We start from the raw sequence: 25,573 nt of genomic DNA on the forward strand, positions 1-25,573 counted from the left end.
TTAAAGCCATCCAAGTTGTGGACAACTTTACATCTGCATCTTTTATTTTTGTACTCGATTGTATTGTTATATATTATTAAACATTTCCTTCCTACATCTTGCGGAAGCAAATTCCAGTTTTAACTATGCGCTGCATGAAGATTTTCTTTTGCCAACCTGAATCTTCCAACATTCAGCTTCACTGGACGACCCTGAGTTCTAATATTATACGGAAGGGAGAAAAATGTCTCTCTGTTCACACCATGCATTGTTTTACACACCTCTATCAAGTCCCTCCCTTACCTGCCTTTTGTTCTAAACTAAAAAACCCAAAATGCCTTTTAATGTTTCTTCCTTTTGAACAATTTATATCCTGAAAATACACGGCAAATAATTGCAATTGATTAATTAAATAAAATCTGAGATTGGGAAACACCCGCCACACTGCAGAGAGAACATTTCAGCTCTATGTTTCTTTGAAGTCACCCATCTTAGGTCGAGTCTTCCTTATCAACTCCATTCCAATAACGTGTACAGTTAACTAATCCCCGTACATGGCTAACCACAGAGTGACCTTGCCAGAGTTATCCACATCACGGTTAGATTTACTGCAATGCACTGTATGCAGGGCTGCTTCTAAAGACCACCTGGAAATGTCAATTATTCCAAAATGTGGCAACAAGACTGTGCTTCTGCAATGAATTTATCATGCCTATTGTGCAAAATTTGCATCGTTCTCCACATTCAGTACCTGGCCATTCTGGGAAGCAGCTCAAACATGGTATCCAAGACATTCCGGTAACGTTTCTTTAGCTTAAAGAGCCTGCAACAAGAGAGAGGGGCATGCATTAGTTTAATAGAATCGTATCATATTGTAGAATCATAGATAGTAGAGTTGGAAGGGGCCTATAAGGCCATTGAGTCCAACCCCCTGCTCAATCCAGAAATCCAATTTAAAGCATCCCCGACAGGTGGCTGTCCAGCTGCCTCTTGAAGGCCTCCTGTGTTCGAGAGCCCACCACATCCTTAGGTCACTGGTTCCACTGTAATCGTTAGGAAGTTATCCCTGATGTTCAGCCAAACTCTGGCTTCCTGTCATGTGAGCCCATTATTCTGTGTGCTGCACTCCGGGATGATTGGGAAGAGATCCTGGCCCTCCTCTGTGTGTCAATGTTTCAAGTACTTGAAGAGTGCTATCCTATCTCCCCATAGTCTTCTCTTCTCAAGGCTAAACATGTCCAGTTCTTTCCTCATAGGGCTTTGTTTCCAGTCCCCTGATCGTCCTAGTTGCCCTCTGCTGAACCTGTTCCAGTTTGTCTGTTTCATGAAGATATTTACTTCCTAGTGTGCCCAGCTAACTCTGATCTTTAAATGTATTACTAATCTGGAGCAGCCAAAGAACAGTCTGCGTGCACACCACACATTTAAAGCATGTGACTTCACCCAAAGAATCCTCGGAGTTGAAGTCTGTTAAGGGTGCTGAGAACTGTAGCTCTGTGAGAGGTAAATGACAGTTCCCAGGATTCTTGGGTGTGTAGGTGTGTGATGAAATGTGTTTTAAATGTACTTTAAATGAAGGTGTGGACGCAACCACACAATGCAATGTCACGTCAATGCAAAGCTGGCCACAGCCTCGCCCCTGCTCTCATCACCCCCTAGAGAATAGCTTTTTATCTTCCAAGCTCTGAGGCTGAGAAAGGAGGAGGCGTCAGCAGCAGCAGAACTTTCCCTGCAATTCACTTGGGAGAGGGTTGGGCAGAATTCAGAAGTGTCTTGGCAATACACGATGCTTTCTCGCCGCTAGTTATAGATAATACTTGCTTCCCACGTTGCATTTTCAGACACAGAAGTGATTCATGGAAGCGCTCCATGCACAGAAACCATGGAGCGAGAAGCAGCTCTCCAGTGTGATGGCTTGACAGAAGTTACAATGGGAAAAGCGTCAGAGCTGGGAATAAAAGGAGGCAAGCGACTGAGCACAAAGCTGCCTTATTCTGGGGGGGAGATGTTTGGCCCATCTAGTCCAGGACTGCCTACGCCGACTGACAGCAGCTCTTCAAAGGATCAGACAGGGCTCTCTCCCAGCCCTGCAAACTCAGATCCTTTAACTCAGGGGTGGGGAACCTCAGTGCTGGGGGCCAAATGGTCTCCCTAGCTGGCCCTTAGAATTCTCCCCCAGTCCACACTCCCTGCTTTGCATCCTCCTGGAGTGTTTCTGCCTGGCTAGAATAAGTTCTAGCCTCTAGATTGCCGGGACGGAGGAAACGGTGTGGGTGGGGGGTGAGTGTGTAGAAACTCACCTACTGTGGTAAGGAGAAACTGACATTTATTGCTCTACCCTCTTTTGCCTCTGGCCACTGGCATGTGGCCCTCGGAAGGTTGCTCAGAAGGGAATGCGGCCCTTGGGCTGAAGGAGATTCTCCACCTCTGCTTTAACTGGAGATGCCAGGGGTGGAATCTGGAACCGTCCACATGCAAGGCAGGGTTCCGCTCCAACTGCTTTCCACTTTCCCTCGACGCCAGCCTGGCCTCTCCATCCAAGGCCGCCTATGAGCCAAGCCCTTTTATTCATTTATAAAAATATTTATATAGTGACCTCTTGCAAAACATCGGGGTGGCCTACCACAACATAAACACATTTAAAAGCAATGCAAAACAACCATTAACATGACTGGCGGCTCAAGAGACATTTCAAAGAGCTGCATAAGCCCATCAGCACAAACAAAGTCTTCAAGAGGCACCTGAAAGTCAAAAGCGAGGAGGGTGCCTGCCGCATCTCTGCTGGAAGAGTGTTCCAGCACGGGACCCACGACTCTAAAATGCCTGACTTTTCGTTCAGGCCAGTCGGGCCTCCGTAACACAGGAGACAACTAACAGTGCTCCTCTGGATGATCTCAGCGATCGGGCCGGGACATAAATCCCAGCTGAAGGAGCTGAAGGTTGCTAAGGTCATGGCTTGAAGAGGGTGCTGCACTGTTATCGTTTAATTGTACTATTTTAAACTGAGGCGATTTATTAAGTGTACGTTTGAACGGTTTTAATATTGTAAATAGTTTAATTCTATTTATTTTAGATTATTGTACGTTCTTAATTATATGTATTTTTATCTGGAAGCCGCCTTGAGTTCCAGTTTGGAAAAAGGGGCGGGGTGAAAATAAAGGTAATAAATAAATAAATAAATCCTTCACCAAACGTCAAGCAGGAATGACCCCTTCCAACTTCAGGTTGCCATTCTCCCTTTAAATATGCATTTGACCAAATACTCACCTCAGTAACTGCAGAGGCCGGAGGACCACAATGAAGTAGAACGGCTCCATGTTGAATGCCAGGGCTAGGAGGCCCAAGAATGCAAACAGCGTGACTGAAAAATCAAAGCTGGAAAAGAGGAGAACAAAACGGAAGCTCAGCAGCGGATTTGCAAGCCTATATCCCCTCACGCTTCCCCGGTGGGGAACCTTGCTCAGCCCAAGGGCCGCATTTCCTCCTAGGCAATCTTCCAAGGGCCACGTTCCAATGGTGGGCAGGGCCACAAGCAAAAGTGGGTGGAGCAACAACGGGTTCTTGACTCACAAAGCCCTCTCCATCTTCCACCTTGACAAGGATTGGAGCACAGCCAAAGTCCAAGAACACGTTATAGCCAGGCAAAAATACTCAAGGAAGGTGCAAAGCAGGGGCAGAGGAGCGTGTGGCCTGGAGAGAGTTTTGAGGCCCAGACTGAGAGGCCTGAAGGGTTGTATTCAGACCCCCAAGCGTGAGGTTCCAGAGTCCAGAGGGTCACATCACTCGAAAATGCTTGGAAGTTGTTTAAAAACACTATATTAGAAGCTCAACTGGAGTGCCCACCGCAGACCAGAAAAGGTACCGCCAGGGCCAAGAAGATGCCAGCATGGTTAACGAGCAAAGTCAAGGAAGCTCTTAGAGGCAAAAAGTCTTCCTTCAAAAAATGGAAGTCTTGCCCGAATGAAGAAAATTAAAAAGAACACAAACTCTGGCAAAAGAAATGCAAGAAGACAATAAGGGATGCTAAAAAAGAATTTGAGGAGCACATTGCTAAGAACATAAAAACCAACAACAAAAAATTCTATAAATACATTCAAAGCAGGAGACCATCTAGGGAGACAATTGGACCCTTGGATGATAAGGGAGTCAAAGGTGTACTAAAGAACGATCAGGAGATTGCAGAGAAGCTAAATGAATTCTTTGCATCTGTCTTCACAGTGGAAGATATAGGGCAGATCCCTGAACCTGAACTAACATTTGCAGGAAGGGATTCTGAGGAACTGAGACAAATAGTGGTAACGAGAGAGGAAGTTCTAAGCTTAATGGACAATATAAAAACTGACAAATCACCGGGCCCGGATGGCATCCACCCGAGAGTTCTCAAAGAACTCAAATGTGAAATTGCTGATCTGCTAACTAAAATATGTAACTTGTCCCTTGGGTCCTCCTCCGTGCCTGAGGACTGGAAAGTGGCAAATGTAACGCCAATCTTCAAAAAGGGATCCAGAGGGGATCCCGGAAATAAAACCAGTTGCCGGAAGCCTCAGGAGGGGAGAGTGTTCTTGCACTCGGGTCATGCTTGCGGGCTTCCCCCAGGCACCTGGTTGGCCACTGTGAGAACAGGATGCTGGACTAGATGGGCCACTGGCCTGATCCAGCAGGCTCTTCTTATGTTCTTATGTTCTTATGTCCCTGTCTCAGTCTGTGAAAACAAGCTTCCTTCATAATAGGGAGCATATCACCCCTGTACTTTATCGACTCCACTGGCTCCCAATTTGCTTCTAGGCCCAATTCAAAGTGTTGGTTCTGACTTTTAAAGCCCTAAACGGCCTTGGACCAATGTACCTGAGGGACCGCTTATGCCTATATGTACCTGCCCGGGAGTTAAGATCATCTTCCTCTGGTCTCCTCTGCGTGCCTGGAGTGAAAGACGTTAGACTGATAGGCATTCGGGAGACAGCTTTTTCAGCTGTGGCCCCCAAACTTTGGAATACCCTATCCCAAGAAGTCCGCTCTGCTCCCTCCCTGATGGTTTTCCGGAGACTTCTGAAAACGATCTTGTTCTGGAGAGCCTTTGGGAGGGACTGAAGGTAGAGCCTGACACTGATTTTATGCCTTCTACGTTAAATTTTACCCTTGTAGTCCCCTTTAATAGCACTCCCTATATATATATATATATATAATTTTATGTATTTTAATTGTATTTTATGTATTTTATTTTAATGTTTTTGTGATTTTATTGTTTACAATTTTATTATGTACGTGTTTGATTTTATTTGTGTAAGCCGCCCTGAGTGCCCGATTATAGGGTAGAACGGCGGGATAGAAATATTTTAAATAAATAAATAACAACACACACTTACAGGTTCCAGCCAGAGGACAGGTATTCTATAGGCCCCAATCCAGTAATCTTCAGGAGCACCTCGACCCCATAGACTGTTGACACAAGAGAACACAATATCACAGATGTGTTGCAGGCTGAAGATCAGATGTGGACTCCTGGGGTTAAATTTAGACTTGGACTGAGGATATTCAGAGATAGTACCAGGGAGCACCAAAGCTTACTTGTAAGGAAGACAATGTAACTCCAAGGGACATCTCGGGAGAAGATTCCATCTGCAAAACCAGAGAGAGAGAGACCATATCAGAAAGACATTGAATACATGGAGTGGGGGTGGGATGGGATGGGTGATCAGCATACATAAGTGAGCTGCGTTCCCTGGTACCTCGCAACATGAACGTTTCCACTAGGATCCAAAGGCCATTCACTGCCACCAGAGTATCTACAAATCACAATGGAAAACCCATCAGCACATGTTTCAGACGCAGCACAGAGCAGTCAAAGAGGAGGTCTCTCAAATGCATGAATTCAGTTAAGACATTGCCTTTGGGATGCTTCACGTGGGACCCAAGATTCTGATTGTTTTTAAGCATTTTTTTACCTTGATTTTAAGCATTTTTTGTACCTTCCTCTTCAGCCAAAGAGGCTCCCAGGGCAGTTTACATAAGAGTAATAAGAAACAAGGCAGCCTCTTCCCCCTCAGGCTTACAGTCACAAAAGGAAAAATGGATGGAAGAGGAAAGCTGCCACCCTGAAACTGTTTGAAGCAAGATGGTTAAGGAATTTTCTAAACAAGCAAAGGAATTCCTCTGAGATACGCATCACAAACCACAGGAGTGCTCTGTGAGAAGCTACCCCCTAGCATGAGCACTGCAAAAGGCACAAAAATTTAGACCTCTTGTAGGATCTCAAGGACCTACTTCCTCAAGCTACTGCAGGTTCCAGGTCTTTAATTTTCTCGGAGGAGACACCTTTATCTCCTCCAAACAAGCTGAAGAATGAGGGCAGGTAAGGGCATAGTTAAGATAATTTATATCTGAAACTTACACATTGTGTACTGGAAGGCTCGGGAATTCACAAGTATGTTAATGCCTGTTGAAAGAAGGAGCATGTTAAGAACAAAATGTTTTAAATCCTAACTTCAGACACTTCCACTACAACCTTCCATTCCTAACACAGGGCTTTTTCAGAAAACCAGTCTGCAACACCGTCAAATCAAACGCGCTTGGGAGCCCTTTCTCCAGCTGAAATCATCCCAAGCTCAAGTGAACATTTTAAAAAGACTGAGAACTTATCCTCAGAAAGTATTTATTATTATTACTATTACTATTATTACTATTATTATTATTATAAACGCTTCAACTGCATCAGCTCTCAAACCCCAGGGCGTTACCTTTAAAAATAAGGAACGCTGTTTGCGGAAGATCATCAAACCAATGCTCACGGTTCCTTTTAGCCTGGAAATGGAACAGGAACACAAACATCATTTATTTAGTGTATCTTTATTTCCACACAACAGTATTATTAACAACAGGGAGCAAGAGCAAAAGCAAAACTTCACAAGATGCTTCTTGCAGGAGTTTTCCCTACCCTCACCATCACCACTCTTCTTTGACACCATCTATCCATTGCTTCATCCGCTCTATATTCTAGTCTGCTACCTCTAAAAGGTAAAAGTAAAGGTGTCCCCGCACTTATAGTGCGAGTCGTTTCCGACTCTTAGGGTGACATCTTGCGACATTTACTAGGCAGACCGTATATATGGGGTGGGATTGCCAGTTCCTTCCCCGGCCTTTCTATACCCCCCAGCGTATGCCGGGTACTCATTTTACCGACCACGGATGGATGGAAGGCTGAGTGGACCTCGACCCCTTTTACCGGAGATTCGATTTCCTCCTTCCGTTGGAATCGAACTCAGGCCATGAGCAGAGCTTCGGCTGCGTTACCGCCGCTTACCACTCTGCGCCACGGAGGGATGGGTAAGTCTGTCTGTTTCTGTTTCTCTCAGTTTCTCATTTTTCCAATCTTAAGGTCAATTCTATACAGTTCCACATCTGTTTGCAATTTTTTTTAAAAAAAAAGCTCTCCTGAAAATTCATCAGCATGCTGGTGCAAATTTCTCCTAATATACACATTGTATATTTTGCCTAACATACACATTTTTTGAAAGCAATTTCCCCTAATGCATTTTGCAAGCCATTTTCACTAATATATGCATTTTAATCCACACTTTCCCTAGTATATGTATTCCTGTACACATTACTTGGCTAAAGAAAGCACTGCAAAATTTGGAAGGATGGCTGTTTCAGTTTGCACATTTTTCTGGAAAGTGCAAATTAGGTAAGTTTGCCTTTAAATGTAAACTGAATCGAATTTCTGCCCCCAAACCAAGCTATCCCACATTCAGCACTCCCAATTCATAGGGCCATAAACAAACAAAACAATTACCTTCCATTTTAAACCAACAACTTCATAGAAATTGTACATATCCTTTAGACTGAAAGAAAAGAATGACCTCTATAAGAGTTGGATTTTGCAGTGAGGGCATCACTCATGTGAAATAACATTGTATGTATTTTAACAAGTTCTCCCGGTTGAAGGTCTCTTAAATTCTTGTTGGGGCTTTGCTAAAACCAAGTCCTCTCCTGCCCCCATGCAAGCTTCTTATGTGTACGGACATAGCCCATCTGCATATGATTACATATTTTGCACAGTTTAAGCCACTCCTCAGGAGCTCTTGGCTGAATTAAAGGCCCCTTGGTCTGATCCAGTAGGGCTCTTCCTATGTTCCTGCGAACAGGGAATTTCATCGCTTTCCCCCATTTTAGCCCGATTAATTTCTGGCTGCAAAACTGACTGCCACAGTATACTTGAAAGTAAACCTGCATCTCCTAAATTATTCCACCTGCAAACTCACGGAATAAGGCTTTCCAGCCTTTGTGATGTAATGTTGGGGTCTGATGCTATTTAATTATTTATTTATTTATTTATTTATTTTTAAAACTTATATACCGCCCGACTAGCAATAGCTCTCAGGGCGGTGAACATAGATACAATAAAATACAATATAATACAAAAACATCAGTCTAAAATCAAATTTCACAATCTAAAAACAGCAAAGGCTAAAATCAAATTACAAACATTACAATCATTAACAAAAAATTAAAATGCCTCAGAGTAGAGAAAGGTTTTAACCTGGCGCCGAAAGGATGATAGTGTCGGCGCCAGGCGAACCTCCTCGGGGAGACTATTCCATAGTTCAGGGGCCACCACTGAGAAGGCCCTTGATCTTGTCACTGCCCTCCGGGCCTCCCTATGAGTCGGGACCCGGAGGAGGGCCTTCGTAGCAGACCGTAGTGTACGAGCCGGTTCATAGCGGGAGAGGCGTTCCGACAGATATTGAGGTCCCGCGCCATATAAGGCTTTATAGGTTAATACCAACACTTTGAATTTGGCCCGGAAGCGTATTGGAAGACAGTGCAAGCGGGCCAAAACAGGTGTTATATGGTCAGACCGCTTCGTTCTTGTTAGCAGTCTGGCCGCCGCATTTTGCACCAGCTGTAGCTTCCGAACCGTCTTCAGAGGTAGCCCTACGTAGAGCGCATTACAGTAATCCATACGTGAGGTTACCAGAGCATGTACTACTGATGTAAGATCCTCCTTACTCAGGTATGGAATACATTTTCACTATGGAACTAAGAGGAACACAGGAAGCTTGCACAGAGTCAGACCACGGGTCCATCTGGCTCAGGATTGTCTGCGCTGACTGGAAGCGGCTCTCCAGGGTTTTAGACAAGCAGTTTTCCCCAGCCCTACCTGGAGACGCTGGGGATTGAGCCTGGGACCTTGTGCATGCAATGCGGATGCTCAGCCACTCAGCTATGGCCTTTTCATTCTCAGTTACTCTCCAGACCTTCCGCTCCACCCCAAGAACCAAGTAGAGGAGTCCCCACCTGACTAAAGGGGTATTGCTTTGATTCAGTGTTTTGAAAGTAAGGTAACGATCTTGAGCGCTCATCCGAGGTTTATAAAACCGCATCAGCCCATCAAACTGCTTGAAGGAGATTCCAGAGGGTCTCTAGAAACGAAAAAAAGATTTCCCTAAGTGAGATGCCCACAGAAAGCGTAGAATACAGGCTGCCACAGGTACGAGGGAAGCTCTGTCGTGCAAGCATAAATCCTTGCATGGATGGAACTAGTACATTGGATACCACTCTATGTTTTATTTTCTGTTCAGTACAAGGTGACAATTTTTTAAAAAAAGGCTAAGATTTTTAATGCTGTTTTTTTCCCCTTTGGATAAAACAACAACCCTACAGAGATATTGGCTGTAGCGTTGCCTTTTACTGCTCCATTTTGATGTTTTATTGATTGTCATTGCTTTTATTGATTATATTGGTTTGGTGTAAGCCTTATCAGCTGATGAGCATAACCAGCATAATGATTCCTGCACTGAGCAGGCTCAATGGTCTTATAGACCCCTTCCAACTCTATAATTCTATGAAAACATCCTATACAAATAAGCAAAAGTCCATTCCCAAATCCTGAAGGCCCTTCTGTACATGTTGAGATCCATATGTGTCTTGGAGTTCTGTGTCTGCTGTAAGTGCCAGATTCCTGGAACACTGAAACTTCGGAAGAAGAGTGGCATTTAGCAAGAGCGTTGACACTTACTGCCAGGGACACAGAATGCTCACATCTTTCACATGTTAAAGGTATTTATACAGATCAGCCAAACGATTTCTCTCTGGTTGAAAAGCGTCTGGTTTTCAATATTATTACTGGTCACATGAGCTGGATGTTCAGCCATCACCTTATACTGTTGTGTTCATAATGGCCGCATGTTTAGAAACTTCATTTATAGGTCCCATGTGTGCTCATGTTTTTGGAAATGCTGGAGTATATTTTTATTTATGGATTAGTGGACCATTTTCACTTGTGCCCAGTTTTAAGCCTTAGTCTCCCTTTTGAGGGTTCCCCCCCCCTCAATTTCCTTTCCTTTGTTCTCTTAAACACACACATGCATACCTACACAGGGCCACATACCTGTTCGCTGACAAGCAGCCGGTAGGCATGTTGTATGGCTGTGCGCTTGTGAAGCAGCAGGGATCTGAACTTCATCTTCTCAATATCGTTGAAAGTATCAAACACAACAGCAAGTAGCTAAACAGAGAGAAGAACCAAGGAGGAGTCTGATTACAGTCTGCCACTGGCAGCTTTCAGTTCAACACAGCACAGAAATGTGCAGCTAACAGAACCACTGGCAGTACTCCCCCCCTCCCCAAATTAATAAACGCAGCTTGTCACTAACTTCTGCCGTGAATCACCAAGAAACTAAAGCAAGTCAGGAAAGAAAAGATGTTCTAAAGCAGGTATGGGGAACCTTTGGGCCTCTGGGTGTTGCTTAACTACAACTCCCATTCTCCCTGGCTATGGGCAACGCTTGCTGGGGCTGACGTGGGTTGTAGTTGAGCGACATCTGGAAGGCCAAAGGTTCCCCCACCCCTGTTCCAAAGAGAGTGGCATACTACTGGAAGCTCATGTTTAGCCACAGCGATGGGCAAAGGAGGATCTCAATTAGAAGGTTTAAGATTACAGAAAGGCAACTTACCAAATTCATAATAAAGTATAGCTCAATGGAAAGATACACAATAAAAAAGACACAGGACCAGGGGCTTCGGGAGTAAGAGGGCATCATCACATCCGGGAAACTGCACCCGAAAAGAGAGGAAAAAACTAGTTTATTCGCAATGGTCATGGGAACCATGCTTTCTTAATTTGAATAGGCAGACATGACAGGGATTTTATAGCGCAGCTACAAGGCACTGGAATAGTTCTTTTGAAATCTGGTGATAGTGTCATACCTAGATCAGGGAGGGGAAACCTGTGGCTCTCCAGGTGTTGGACTCGCAACTCCCAGCAACATGGCCAACGGTCAGGAATGATGGGAGTTGTAGTCTGACAATACCTGGTTCAGGCGCTCAGAGAACAGTTTATTCCCCAGCCTTCATGTCTATACTCAACGCCCTTTGCTCCTCCCTACATACAACTTATAGGAATCCAGGACGCAGCAACAATAAACAAGTCACACTCTTCAAAGATTCTGAAAAAAACCGATCAGCTTCAGGGATTTGTGAAGCTCAGAAGTCAGATTTATTAATTTTTCATAAAGTAGAAGCAATATCCAGTAAAGCGTCCCAAATTCCCCCATGCACTTATAGCCACATGGGAGAATCATCAGAATCCTCATATTACATGTCCAGAAAAGTGGGGTTAAGGAATTCAGCCTGCAGGAGTGAAAGCACAGTTCCAATCCCGTACCTTCAGAACTCTCTGCCTCTCTCAAACAAACACCAAAAAATCTATCTATTATAATTATATGATGTTCTTTTTCCCTTTTAGATTTCTCAGGAAAGTTTATGCTGGGCTTTAATACAGTTTTTGCCATCCAAACATTGGTCGTCTTCAAGCCTGCTTAGCGTCAGCCCTTTAAACGTCACCTGTGCTCAGACCATTCTTTGGGTCCCCGTGCTCTAGTTTAGAGACCATTCCAAACACTCCAGTTTCTTTTAGAAATCCAAGGGATCCAGTAAGGGCTGCTAAAATTCCTGTAGTACCATATTTGAATTCACTCCCTGGCCCTCTCCAGCAGACTCAGCGAAGACTCACACCACTGAGGCTGCAATTATCCAAAGCACATTTTATTTATTTATATTACCATTTATACGCTCCTTTCCCACCAAATAAAATGCCCCCCAAAGCAGCTAACTAAACAAATCCCTATCCTATGGGAAGAACAACCGCACTTCCTCAGCTGTGGCTGATGCCCGTCGAAACTAGTAGGGCAGAAGGCAGGGATCCCAAACGTAGGTCAAACCAGAGCTAATGACAGGTGGAGCCAGAGCCAATGGGAAGCACCGAGCCCATAATTCTAGTTCTGACCCTGTCCTCCTCTCTGCCCAGTTCTACAAGGACAACTCTGAGAATGAGGAGGAGAATTTAATTTTTCTTCTACTTTTGCAGTATCGATTGGACGTCTAATGCGGCCTTCTATAATATGTCACGTTATATTTATAGTGTGGAAATAGCTTTTGTATCGTTGTAACATTTGGTATTTGGTATTCTTTCTAGGATGGTTATATTATTTTGTTTGAAATTGTTTTGTAATTGTTTGCTTGTGTTGCAAGCTATTTCAGTTATCGTGTTCTTGCTCCCTTTTTGTAAGTCGCTTTGAGTTCCACTGTTGAAAAAAAGCGACTAATAAAGGCTAATAATAAATAAAGAAGGAAACTGAGAGGCAGGGCCACCGCCTGGACTGGTTATAAGAAGGCAAGCAGGTGGGGGCTGGCTGAGGGCAGAATGAGGGTAGTGGGGCAGTGTCCATTTAGTCCTATTGAGCTGCCCTCCACTGGACACGCTTCTGAGTAAAGATGCTGAATTCAGGGCTGTTTAAAAGGCAACATTAAAATCCTCTCCCCCACCATGACAGTAGTCTGTCATGTCCACACCATACTATTTAAAGCACTCTTATTGCTGACAACTGCAGCGCAGGAAGACCGCTCTTGCGGGCTTCCCATCAGGGCATCTGGTCTGCCACTGTGAGAACAGGACTCTGGACTAGATGGGCCACTGGCCCAATCCAGCAAGGCTCTTATGTTCTTATTCAGGGAAGCAGATTTTGGCTTTAACAACAGGAGAATGTGCATGATGCTGACAGCTACTAGCCGCGATGGTTATGTTCTCCCTCCACTGTCGGAGGCAGTATGTCTCTGTGTACCAGTTGCTGGGAGCTGCAGGTGGGGGAGAGTGTGCTCAGGACCTGCTTTGGGGCTTCCCAATGGCACCTGTTTGGCAGAGCTTGGAAAAGTTACTTTTTTTGAACTACAACTCCCATCAGCCCAATCCAGTGGCCATGCTGGCTGGGGCTGACGGGAGTTGTAGTTCAAAAAAGTAACTTTTCCAAACTCTGCTGTTTGGCCACTGTGGGAACAGGATGCTGGGCGAGATGGGCCACTGGCCTGATCCAGCTGGCAGGCTCTTCGTATGTTCTGAAGGGAATTAGACAAGTAAGGCTGTCAGTGGCTCCCAGGCATGTTGTTCTACCTCCCCTGTCGGAGGCAGTATGCCAGTTGCTGGAAACTGCAGGAGGGCAGAGGGCTCTTGTGCTCAGGTCCTGCTCGTGGGCGTCCCACTGGGGCATCTGGTTTGGTCGCTGTGAGATGAGGATGCAGGGCGAGATGGGCCACTGGCCTGATCCAGCAAGCAGGCTCTTCCTATGTTCTTACCATTTTAACCGTCATGGTGTTCTCAAAAACAAAAAACTGGGAGCTGCAGTTTGTCCCCTCACAATTCCCAGCACCAGTTAACAAACTACAGTTCCCAGGATTCTTTTGGGGTTGGGGGGGAAGCCACAATTGTCAACGTAGTGTTAAGGCTGCTGCAAACAATACGGTGTGGATGTGACCTTAGTACATTTCTCAAGAGGCTTACTTTGCTGTAGTCAGGAGAACGAAGAGATTCACAAGGCTGTTCTCTAAGGTGTTGAAATACTGTGGAAGAAGAAGAGCCATTGTGACAAAACGGAACTATTGTCGATTGTCAAGCAACACCTCTAAATCATAAAACAGCACATTGCTTTAAAGGGGTTTCTGAGCGGTTGTGTTTCTAACAATCCCCACGAGGTTTGTTTTGGAGACAAACCACAGGGATGTCCCCTTTAGACCTGCAAATGCAGCAGCAAGAGCCACAACTTCCTTTCCTAATCAGAACCCCCCTGCACCCTCCCCTCAGCAGCAAAAGCTGCTGGTACTCCTGCCTTGTCGTAGGCAAACGCAGGCGCCCTGCACTCACTCTCCCTAAGCTGCAATCAAGAGTTGCAGGCTGCTGCCACTTTAAAGCATGCACATAAAGAGCATAAGAAGAGCCTGCTGGATCAGACCAAAGGGGGCCCTGTTTATCCCAGCATCCTCTTCTCACAGTGGCCAACCAGTTGCCTGTGGGAAGCCCACAAGCAGGACCTGAGTGCAACAGCACTCTCCCTTCCCACAGTTTCCAGCCACTGGTATGCGGAAGCCACTGATATATCCACCATGAATTTGTCTATTCCTCTTTTAAAGCCATCCAAGTTGGTGGCTATTGCTGCCTCTTGTGGGAGCGAATTCCATAGTTTAAGCTATGCACTGTGTGAAGAAGTATTTCCTTTTGTCTATCCTGGATCCTCCAACATTCAGCTTCGCTGGACACCCCCAAGTTCCAGTGTTGTAGGAGAGGGAGGAAACCTTTCCTCTATCCACTTTCTCCACGCCGTACATAATTTTGCATGCTTCGGTCACGTCATCTCTCACTCTCCTTTTCTCTAAACTAAAAGGCCCCAAACGCTGCAACATTTCCTCATAGGGGAGCTGCTCCCCTTTGCTTTGCAAAGGAACCTAAGAGCAAACGCTGAAAAGCCCGAGAATTTACTGTTTTACTTACAGGATCGGATTTGTTTGGAGAGAACAAATAAAAGCCTAGGGAAATGGAGGGTGAGGGGAGGGAAAGAAATAAGAAACAAAATGATAAAGAGGGCATAAATGGGACATTCAACCAGTCGGCAAGTAGAAGCAAGACTGCATATCACTACACTGTCTCCCAAGCATCACAGAATCATAGAATAGTAGAGTTGGAGGGGGCCTATAAGGCTATCAAGCCCAACCCCCTGCTCAATGCAGGAATCCAAGAGAAATCTCATCAGCTGGCCTGTGCAAGTTCTTTTTTGACTAAGTGGGCTAAAAACATCACATCTGGAGTGTTTGACAGAGAAATGCAAGCTACTTTGGTCTCTGAGGAGAGACAGAGAAGCTGGCTGCTATCTCTGCTTCCCCTTGTAAGTATTTGCCTTGGTCCCCGGAAAGCACTTCCGTCTAGGGTGACTGCCTACCCAGACCGGAAGGACGGGTTACGCACACACTCACACCCCGCTGTTACATGGCTCACTGGGTGGGGTGGAGATGCTGTGCTTGCCTTCCAGCAACTGGGCTGCTGCTGTTTGCCAGGAGGGAGAGCAGCGGCAGGAAGGTTGGTGTGGCACAAATGCACCAGCAGGAGCACAGGGAGATAGACAGCTGCCTCATGCCAAGTCAAACCATTGGTCCATCTAGCTTAGCACTGTCGACACTGACTGGCAGCGGACTGGCTCCAACAGTGCACTCGCACTGCGCCCAACTCCCCACCGCCTCATCCTTCCTGGTAAGCAGCAGTGAGCCTCTTGCCATGAAGCTAATGCACAGTGACGTTGCCCCGCCCAGTCAGCTGTTTCTGCGCTGTCTTCTGGCCCCAGCCCTAACCCTGGTTCCATCTTGGCAAATACATTATTTCTTCAGAGGTTGCAAAGCAGTGCACGCCTTTTTGAGACAGTGTTAGCTTCTTTGCAAGACACTAGGGGTAAAAACAGCTCACAAACAGGTAACTCTACAGGTACATACCGAGGATAGCAAAGATAACCATGAAGAAGAGCAAGAGAAGGAGAATGTCGATGAACGGAGGGAGAGACTGGAAGATCTGCCGCAGGTTTCTGAAAGAAACATTGAATTAGTAGTTATCTCAAAGGAATGCACTCTTCCTTAAGATTCCTTTCCATGCCTTAAGACAGGCACCCTCCAGATGCTTCTGGATTCCAACTCCCTTCAACCCTTCAGTTTGATAAGGAACCACTGATAAGGACTCTGAATATAGTTTTCCAACTGAATTTAACCAGTCTGCTAACCAAAATAGCATGAGGAACTTTGCCAAATGCATTACTGAAATCAAGATAAATTACATCTACAACGTTCCCACAATCCATTAAGACAGGAACTTAATTTTTTTAAAATTGGGAAGTTACTGACCTGTTTTCAGACCTGTGTCACCTCAACCACTTTTCAGGATTTCTCAGAGATTGTCGTCTGTCTATCGAGGTTCTGGCAGTATATCAGCAAGTTCCTTTAGTACCCTAGGATGCAGTTAATCTGGGCCTAAATTCTTAAACTCATTTCAGGTAGCTAGATATTTCCTTATGAGCTTCTTATCAATCTTGAAATGCATTCCTGACCTCTCATCAGTTATGATACTTACATGAGGTGGCGCATTTCCATTTTAGGGGCAAGAAGGAGACAAAATAAGAGTAGGACAGTTTTCTTTGTCACTTAATAACTTCTCATCATCTGTATTGAGTAGCAGACCTATCATTTCCTTCCTCTTGCTTCAAATATACCTGATAAAGCCCCTTTTGTTGCCCTTAGCATCCCCCACCAGCCTCAGCAAGTCTAGCCTACTCATCGATACAAGGAAAGGCTGTAACTCAGTGGTAGAACATCTGCCTTGCATGCAGAAGGTCCCAGGCTCAATTCCCGGCATCTCCCGGTAGAGCTGGCAGTGTCCTCTATCTAAAACCCTGGAATGCCACTGTCGGTCAGTGAGGACCTAGGGGTTTCCAAACTGTAGTCCGTGGACCACCAGCTTCATTCAGGTAGTCTGTGGCGTGTCTGTGAGTTTGTGGTTGAAGATGGGAGACAGCACATCCATCCCATTGAATATTCAAATTTAATTTTATTTTATTGCTTTTTATATTTACACTGTATTTTATTGTACTACAGTTTGCATTCTATGGAACTACAATTGCTACTACAGGCGGAAATATCACTGAATGGTCCTCCAAGACCCTCAGCAATTTTCAGGTGGTCCATGGGGGAAAAAAAATTGGGAACCACTGGTATAGACAACACTGAACTAGGTGGACCAGTAGGCTTTGCTCGATGTAAGGTGGTTTCCTATCTGTACTCATCCAGCGCAGAATCAGCAGCAGCTTACAAAAGCCCCGTTTTACCTTTCTTGACATGCTCCATGTTATAAAATTAAGTCAATCAGCTGTTAATCAGGCCGAAACCTCTGGCCTCTTGTTAATCAGAGAATCCAATTAGGGCCCATGCATGCTATCTAGCCTGCATCAGTCTTCACTGGATCTTTTCAATTCTGGTTCTGTTTGCTCAGTGGAAAAGGAAATCCAAGACTCAAAGCCACAGACTCAAAACTGAGTTATCTATCACAGTTAATATCAAGTCCGTAAGACAAAACAAAAAATATGCTTAGCCCTACTCTGTAAGGAAGGGCAAGACAGATCATTAGATGCTGCACCTTGAGTGCTAGAGAGAGCCTGATGAAGGCCAACCAGCTCATTACCTTCTGACAGCTCCACAGTAACGGCAATCCACCAGGAAGATGCACCGCAAGGCTCTCGTGACCCGGACGTGGGACGTCTGGCGCACCATCACCACTAATGCCTCTACAAACTGCAGCAACAGAACACAGGTCTGCAGGGGGAAAAGACAGAGAAGCTGTCAGCCAGTGCTGTCAAGACTCAGCCCCACTGGAATAGCAATTCAAACCAGAACTCAGGGATATCTAATGAAGCTGAAACTTGGAAGATTCAGGACAGGAAAAAGGAAGTACTTTGTCACACAGCGCAAAGTTAAAGCTATAGGATTCACAAAGGGGCAATGATGGCCACCAACGTGGATGGTCTTAAAAGAGGATTAGACAAACCCTTGGAGGAGATGGCTATCAATGGCTACTAGCCACAATGGCTATGTTCCGCCTCCAGTTCTGAATCTCTCTGAATAACAGTTGCTGGGAATTGGATGTAGGAAGAGAAATGATGGGAGTTGTAGTCCAGCAACAACTGAAGGGCCGCCTCGGTTCAGACGATAGCTAAATGTGTTTCCTCAGTGGCTGCTGATGGCTACTAATATTGTCCCTTTCCTTTAGAAACTACCTCAGGAACAGAAAACAATGGGGAGGGGAACTGGGATGTCCAACTGGTTTAACGTAATGGGGGTGCAGGATACAACTAATTATTATTATTATTATTATTAGCCTTCCACATATATATTTCAACAACATATAAATAAAACCAACTAAAAACCAGTGAGCCTAAGCCCATACTACCCTGAACATGCCCGATCTCGTCTGATCTTGGAAGCTAAGCAGGGTCAGGCCTGGTTAGTATTTGGATGGGAGACCTCCTGTGAATACCGGGTGCCATATGATTAGAGGAAGGCAATGGCAAACCACCTCTGAATACCTCTTACCATGAAAAAAAAATGTAAATGTACTGCCTTCAAGTTGATTCCGACTTACGGGCAACCCTATGAATAGGGTTTTCATGAGGCTGAGAGGCAGTGACTGGCCCAAGGTCACCCAGTGATATATATACATATAGCTTCCTGCATTCCTATGATCAAATAGTAAACAAAGCCAAGGAAGAAAGCGGCATTCGTTGAAAATAAACAGTAAAAAGTTAAGGCTGCAGTGGTATGGGAGGGTGGATATGCACAACGGCAAGAGATTATCAAGGATGCCAGTGGAAGGCTAAACCCGAGACTGATAAACGCAGTCCCAAGCAGCCTTTTGTTCTGGGGAGTAACTCATCAACGATACTACGGAGGCAAATGGCTAACCCTGATAAGCCAAGGAAATCTTTGAACGCGGCAAGAGGCACAGAACGTTTCAATAACACCCCACCACCACCCTCCCCGACCTGCAAAGCCACATAGTTCAACTGATAAACCCAGGCAACAATCCAATGCACACTTACTCGTAAGTAAGTCCCAATGAGTGGGATTTGCTTCCGAGTACAAAATGCAAGGATTGCGCTTTGGTTCCTCCGACGGTGCAGATCTAGTAGGCAAGAGGGTTACCAGCAGTTCACCTTGACCATGGTCCTTTTGTGCCGAATGTAGGTGTGGAGACCCAGCCATCTCATTTTCATAGACAGCTCAAACACCACCACAGTCAGGGCAAGCAGCTCCAAGGTTGCATGGACCTGTAATCAGACAGGCAAAACAACAACTTCCAACAACTTATTTTCTCGTTTCACCAGTTCAGTTCATAAAAAAACTCGGTGCTTAAACAGCAATCCAGCATTCTGGGGAAATCTGTTCCTCTCCCCCGCTATCCTGCCCCCACCCCCCAGAGTTGGAAAGCATGGATATACAAGCAGTGAATACTCTTTTCCCATTGAAAAGGACAAATTATATGAAATGCTAAATGTGTCCTGCATTTAACATGCACATCTTTAATTCGAATAGCAGCCTTGGGTAACTGATCATTTTCGGAATTTCAGCAGGCACAGAAAGAAGTTTAACTGTTTTCCTCTCTTGATGGAAACTGCTCCTGTGAAGCTGCTATTTGCACGGGGAGGAAAGCTCAAAGGAGAGATTTCTGTCAGGACAGCAGCAGGCAGGGGAAGGGTTAAACCTCCCTCACCACCACCACCCCTTGCCTGCTAGAACAGTCTTCTGAACCTCCTGTATTCATGAAGGCTCTCTGCATGTTTTAGAAGCCTAGAAAAATCAGGGTTCTAAAATGCATGAGGAGCCTCCATGAGACCGGGAGGCTCTTTGCTTCAGATGGCTGCCCTCCATCTCATTGGGGCAGACAAGAATGACAACACTGGGCACAGCCAGATCACCCATCTTCCTTCCCCCCTTCCCTGCCATCTCACGTGTTAAGACAGAACACCCAAAGAGGGTTAGTCTCTTTCAGTGACTGTAGCTCAGCGGCAGAGCATCTGCCTTGCATGCAGAAGCCCCCAGGTTCAGCCCCCAGGATGTCCACGTAGAGGTCTAAAACCCTGGAGAGCCACTGCCAGTCAGTGTAGACAATACTGAGCTAGATGGACCAATGAGTCTGACTCAGTATATATTTCACAGGGCTTTATACAAGAGACAGAAGGGCCCACTATGGGTAAGATCTTCCTTTTCTCCTACCCCACGAGGCCACAGCCAGTCTTCCATTGCAAAGTTACTGTATCACCCAAATGTCACTACTAAAAACGGCTTGAAGATAGGGAGCGGCTGCATTGGTCTGCCAATTGCAGGGGTAGCCTGACTGGCGCTGCCACGCAACAAGGCCTTTTCAGTGGTGGCTCCCTGTTTGTAGAATGCCCTCCCCAGTGAGCTGGGTCTGTCTTCATCACTATTAACTTTCAGGAGGAATTTGAAAGCATTCCTGTGCACCCAGGCATTTCATAGATGAAGGGGACCTCTCCTGGCAACCTGAAGATCACTGATGAAAGAATTTTTTTTAGCTGTGTTTTAGAATATTTCTAATCATAATTGTGTTTAGGAATGTTTTTAACTATTTTTAGTATGTTTTTCTTTTTCTTGTTGAGTTGTTTTGTTTATGTCTGCCCCCTTGGCTCCTTTGGGAGGAAGGGCAGGATATTAATTCTATTATATTGGACATATTTAGCCTTGAGAAGAAAAGAATAAGGGGAGATATGATCACACTCTTCCTTGAAAGGTTATCACACAGAGGAAGGCCAGGATCTCTTCTCGATCATCCCAGAGTGCAGGACACGGAATAGTGGGCTCAAGTTACAGACAGCCAGATTTCAACTGAGCATCAGGAAAAACTTCCTCTTAGAGCAGTACGACAAGGGAAACAATGACCTAAGGAGGTGGTGGGCTCTCCAACAATGGAGGCATCCAAGGGGCAGCTGGACAGCCACCTGTCATGGGTGCTTTAAGTTGGATTCCTGCATTGAGCAGGGGATTGGACTCACTGGCCTTACGGGCCCCTTCCAACTCTACGATTATATTATTATTATTAGTAGTAGTAATAAATAATAATAATAACAACAACAGGCATTGTTGCTGGACTACAGCTCCCATCACCCTTGACCATTTTATTTATTTATTTATTTATTTATTTATTTATTTATTTATATACAGCCTCATAGCCGAAGCTCTCTGGGCGGTTTACAACAATTAAAAACATTAAAAGCAATCCTACAAATTTAAACCATACCAAATTAAATCCCATAACAGCCAGTAGGGCAAGTTAAAACACATACTATTCAAATGCTGTTAAAAAATGCCTGGGAGAAGAAGAAAGTCTTTGATCTGGCGCTGAAAAGATAACAGTGTTGGTGCCAGGCACACCTCGTCAGGGAGATCATTCCATAATTTGGGGGCCACCACTAGCCATGTTAGCTAGGTCTGACGCGAACTGGGGTCCAACAGCATCTGGTTGGCAACCTGGTCTATTGCACTGCATAGCCACAGTGCCATTTTCTGCCCACTAAAGCCCCTCCCTCCTCTTCCCATGGTACATACGTAGATGCCAAGGCGAAGCATGGGAACCGCCGGCGCCTCACAGAGAGACAGCACCAGCAGCAGCAGGGCCGTGATCAGCTCCATTAGGTAGAAGAGATGGTTGTGCACAAAGAGGTAGGCAGCCAGCGCTTTGGCATCCTTGGGGTGCGTGAAGAATTTGTCGTTGTTTTCTCCTTCCTAATGTAGGGGTTTTAAAACAAACCAAAACCATACATATAGATCTGCTATCGACAGGCAGCCCAACGAAGTGTAAAAGTGACTTTATGACTCGTGATTCCACTATTTGTCCTGCTGAGAAGTAACCTGACTTTCTGTTTCGCAGATCAGCAAGAGAGATGTCTAGTATGGGAGATGACATCTCAGTTCTAATAGTTGTTATTATTAATCATCATCATCATCATCATAAAATTTATACCCCACCCTTCCTCCCAGGAGCCCAGGGTGGCAAACAAAACACTACAAACACTCTAAAACATCTTTAAAAACAGACTTTAAAATATATTAAAGACAAAACATCTTTAAAAACATCTTTAAATTAAAAATAATCTGAAAGAGCAATACAAACAAGAGGGAAGAGAATTCTTTTATGAAATTTCTTCCCTTCGGACAGCCCAATCATTGTTGATGCGACGCTTTAGACCAGCCTTTCCCAACTAGTGGGCCACCAGATGTTGTTGGACCACAATTCCCATCTTTCCTGACCATTGGCCATGCTGGCTGGGGCTGATGGGAGTTGCGGTCCAACAACATCTGGTGGCCCACTAGTTGGGAAAGGCTGCTTTAGACCATGTGTGGAGAACTGGATCAGGCTGGTGGGCTAAGTGGTTATTTCCTCCACCAGTTGTAGGCCACATTTAATGGGGGGGGGAGCTGCCCACCTGTCAATTGCCTGATGCCACAATGATTCCAGTTGACCATTTTTGCCTGCAGAGATCTTCAGAAGCCCCTTTCACGGTGTTATTATTTTTCATAGCCAAAAGCAGCATTATTTGGAAACTGTACATTGTGAAGATCTTCCTTAGCTTACACAGTAAAATATTAAGGGCTGTATCCAAGGCTGCCACTCCACTTACGCAACAGACTTCTGCTTGCACAATGGAACTTCCCCCCTCCTCTCCCGGAGCACATTTTGGAAGCGCAGGGAGGGAGACGGAGTGGAAGTCCGATTGCGCAAGTAGAACTCCGCGCACACAGCGTTTGATGCAGCTCTAGGAATATTCTGTCCTAGTGACAAATGCAACATGACTCAGATGTTTCCCTTGCTTGCAGCAGCAAGAATAAGTGGCTCAAGGAAAACAGCAAATTTGGTTTGGACAGTGGTGGGGAACCCTTTTCAGCCCAGGGGCCACATTCCCTTCTGGGCAACCTTCTGGGGGCCACATGCCAGTAGCGGGTGGGGGCAGGGGGCAGGTCAAATGTGGACAGAGCAACAAATGTAAGTATTATCTTTGTACAGTAGGCTAGTTTCTACAGACATTCACACATACCTCTCTATCCTCCATCCAGACAAGCAAGAGGCATTGTCAGGGTTCGAGGACATATTACAGCCAGGAAAAAACAGTCAGAGTGTGGAGCAAAGCCTGTGGTGGGTGCATCCTGGGGAGAGAGGGTGTGGCCTGGAAAGAGTTCCAAGGGCCAAACAGAGAGGCCTGGAGGGCTGCATTTGCCCTCCCCCCAGCCTGAGATTCCCCTTCCTTCAGTTAGGACCACTGAAAGTAGCTGGAATGTCTAGTTCTAACATATATACACATGGCCTGAACCTGGAGGACATTACGACCACTACTTAGCTTCTGCAAATGAAGCCCTTCTGAGCATTCCATCCTCAAAGCTCTATAACTGCCACCTTGGTAACAGCATTTGTATGTTGGCAGCTGATGAAGGCAGAAGCTGAATCGTTTTGTTAATAATAATAATAATAATAAATTTTATTTTTCAGCCGCCTATCTGTCCGGGTTAGGGACACTCTAGGCGACGAACAACAAGAATAAAAGCAATACATATACATCAATATAATCAAATTTTAAGCTAAAAAACCATTCATTAATTTGTTAATACAATAAAACCTCTGTTTTGTTAATCACAATTACGTGAGTATATTTTTAAGTGATTAACGGAATCCTTATAGGGATCCAGAGCAAGCTTGAGTGAAGTTCTGTTTGTTGCTTCCAAAAGTATCTATCTATCTATCTATCTATCTATCTATCTATCTATCTATCTATCTATCTATCTATATTGTATTTTAATATATTTTAATGTTTATGTGATTTCATTGTTTACCATTTTATTATGTACGTTTGATTTTATTTTTGTAAGCCGCCCTGAGTGCCCTATTGTAGGGTAGAAGGGCGGGATAGAAATATTTTAAATAATAGATAAATAGCTCTCCTGTCATTCATTTCCCCAGCTATGCACCCTATTATTTCACGTCCCCTCCTGCTGCTTCCAGGTGCTTCTGTAATGCCAACAAAAGGGCCCACCTGGAGGTAAATTGCCGCCTCCTGGTAGTTCATGTCCCAGCTGTGTCTTCCACAGCTCTGTCGAGGGTGGCAGTCCCCAGCAGCCGGACTGGACATATCACTGGCCAAGTCATAGTTGCCTCCATCTGGGTCGAAAGGCAAAAGAGGACAGCAAAGGACTCATTATTTTCATGCTTTAAGCCTGAAAGCTTTTAGGAAGGAATTGCCAATCTTTATTCAATCATTGGGGCATCCACACAACACCGTCATCTAATCACTGCCATCCTGTATTTTCTGTCTTTCTGCAGACCACCGAACAATAGCGGCCATGGTGGTGAGGCAGAGCCAAGGGAGCTATCTTCCTGACATAGGCATTGCCAGAAGTTACCTGCATGGGGATGGGGCAGGGCAGGGCCAGTGTTGGAGACACTGCAGGGACAGTGTCATCTTCGCTGGAAGATGCAACACTGCCATCCTCTGACTCGGAGGACTCAGTGCAACCAGAGACTCCCCTACTCCGTTGCAGCTCCACCTGGCCTCAGAACAGAGCACAACAGTCACGGGTGCGTAGACACACCAGCGGAGCCAATCCGGCACTCCTGCCGATGCGTCAGCACAACCCTCCCCCTGCCGCGCCCCAGCAGAATCCAGCTAAGCTGCAGCAATACTAACGAAAGGAGGCCAGCTCCACCCCACTACACCAGTCGCTTCTGCTGCTGGAAGTCCAACTATTTTTCAGAATGGAAGACTAATGCAATCGCCGCAGGTGTATATGACTTTAGTGCCACTCTTCCATCTTTTAACAAAGACAGGATTTTGACACGGGCAGCGCCACTATGGGAAAGTGAACTTAACACTACTGAGCATACGTACATAACATTTATGGTGGGTGTTGTTTGACGGCCCCGTTTTTTTTTTTAATGGATCTCTTAATTATCACTGAAACGCTTTTCCAGATATCTAAATCTATATATAGGAGAGGCAAGTACAGTAACGCCATAAAATGCAGTTGTTTAACATTTTCTTGAGCAGTTAGTCATTTTAGTGATTGTCACTGGTGCAATCCGGCAAGGCTGTTCTTAATATTTCAGTCACTTGCATCACTGGATACAACATTTCCTAAAGAACCAGACACTTCCTCACAGTACTGAGAGCCCACTTCCTGACAGCCCCTTCAAAATAAGCTCTTAGGGCAGGTGTGGCTGTTTTTCGACCTGAGGGCCACATTCACTGTTGGCCAACTCTCCAAGGGCCACAGTTGGTTCTTGCTGTGGGGAAGGCCAAAGCAAAATCGGATGTGGCCAGAATGGATGTGTATGTGTGTCTGTCCTCTTCTGTCCCTCTTGCACACAGAGACCTACGCACAATCTTTTACACACACACACACAGGCTCGCAGACAGGCACATCTGAAGACAGGCAGGGAAAGCCATGGCTGCAGAGACCAGCCAACAGAAAGCACAAGCCTCCACAATAGCACTTGTGAAGTCTGCAAAACACAGAGAGAAGCTACAAGCGCCTGCAGGACGATCCATCGCACAGATGGTAACGCTGCCTTCACGCCCGTGTGACTTATCCCCAGAGGTCTATCTAAGCCAGCTGTCCCACTTACACAAGGCCTCTGGAATGACAGTTGAGGGATGCAAGCATTTCCATTCACTGGGAG

The 25,573-nt window shown here is 45.4% G+C and overlaps 1 protein-coding gene and 1 pseudogene across 4 annotated transcripts in view; one reads left to right on the forward strand and one right to left on the reverse strand.

Moving 5' to 3' along the window:
* Positions 1 to 25,573, reverse strand: part of TPCN1 (two pore segment channel 1) — a 45,049-nt gene that overhangs the window by 9,832 nt on the left and 9,644 nt on the right. For 2 of the 4 annotated variants that reach the window (XM_061603140.1, XM_061603139.1), the window contains exons 2-19: positions 23,931 to 24,055; positions 21,454 to 21,630; positions 19,044 to 19,157; positions 17,516 to 17,646; positions 15,784 to 15,872; positions 14,795 to 14,829; positions 13,811 to 13,869; positions 10,932 to 11,031; positions 10,367 to 10,483; positions 9,274 to 9,398; positions 7,769 to 7,817; positions 6,714 to 6,777; positions 6,368 to 6,412; positions 5,706 to 5,762; positions 5,545 to 5,595; positions 5,343 to 5,415; positions 3,247 to 3,354; positions 731 to 802 (exon numbers count right to left, since the gene is read on the reverse strand). In XM_061603140.1, the coding sequence (XP_061459124.1) occupies positions 731 to 802; positions 3,247 to 3,354; positions 5,343 to 5,415; positions 5,545 to 5,595; positions 5,706 to 5,762; positions 6,368 to 6,412; positions 6,714 to 6,777; positions 7,769 to 7,817; positions 9,274 to 9,398; positions 10,367 to 10,483; positions 10,932 to 11,031; positions 13,811 to 13,869; positions 14,795 to 14,829; positions 15,784 to 15,872; positions 17,516 to 17,646; positions 19,044 to 19,157; positions 21,454 to 21,630; positions 23,931 to 24,055 (1,591 nt within the window). Of the gene's footprint in view, positions 1 to 730; positions 803 to 3,246; positions 3,355 to 5,342; positions 5,416 to 5,544; positions 5,596 to 5,705; positions 5,763 to 6,367; positions 6,413 to 6,713; positions 6,778 to 7,768; positions 7,818 to 9,273; positions 9,399 to 10,366; positions 10,484 to 10,931; positions 11,032 to 13,810; positions 13,870 to 14,794; positions 14,830 to 15,783; positions 15,873 to 17,515; positions 17,647 to 19,032; positions 19,158 to 21,453; positions 21,631 to 23,930; positions 24,056 to 25,573 lie in introns of those variants that run through there. The other 2 variants (XM_061603141.1, XM_061603142.1) reach the window with 2 other exon arrangements.
* Positions 18,264 to 18,382, forward strand: LOC133373609 (5S ribosomal RNA; annotated as a pseudogene).

Source organism: Rhineura floridana, chromosome 19, assembly GCF_030035675.1.
Source record: "Rhineura floridana isolate rRhiFlo1 chromosome 19, rRhiFlo1.hap2, whole genome shotgun sequence".
NCBI classification, from domain to species: Eukaryota; Metazoa; Chordata; class Lepidosauria; order Squamata; family Rhineuridae; genus Rhineura; species Rhineura floridana.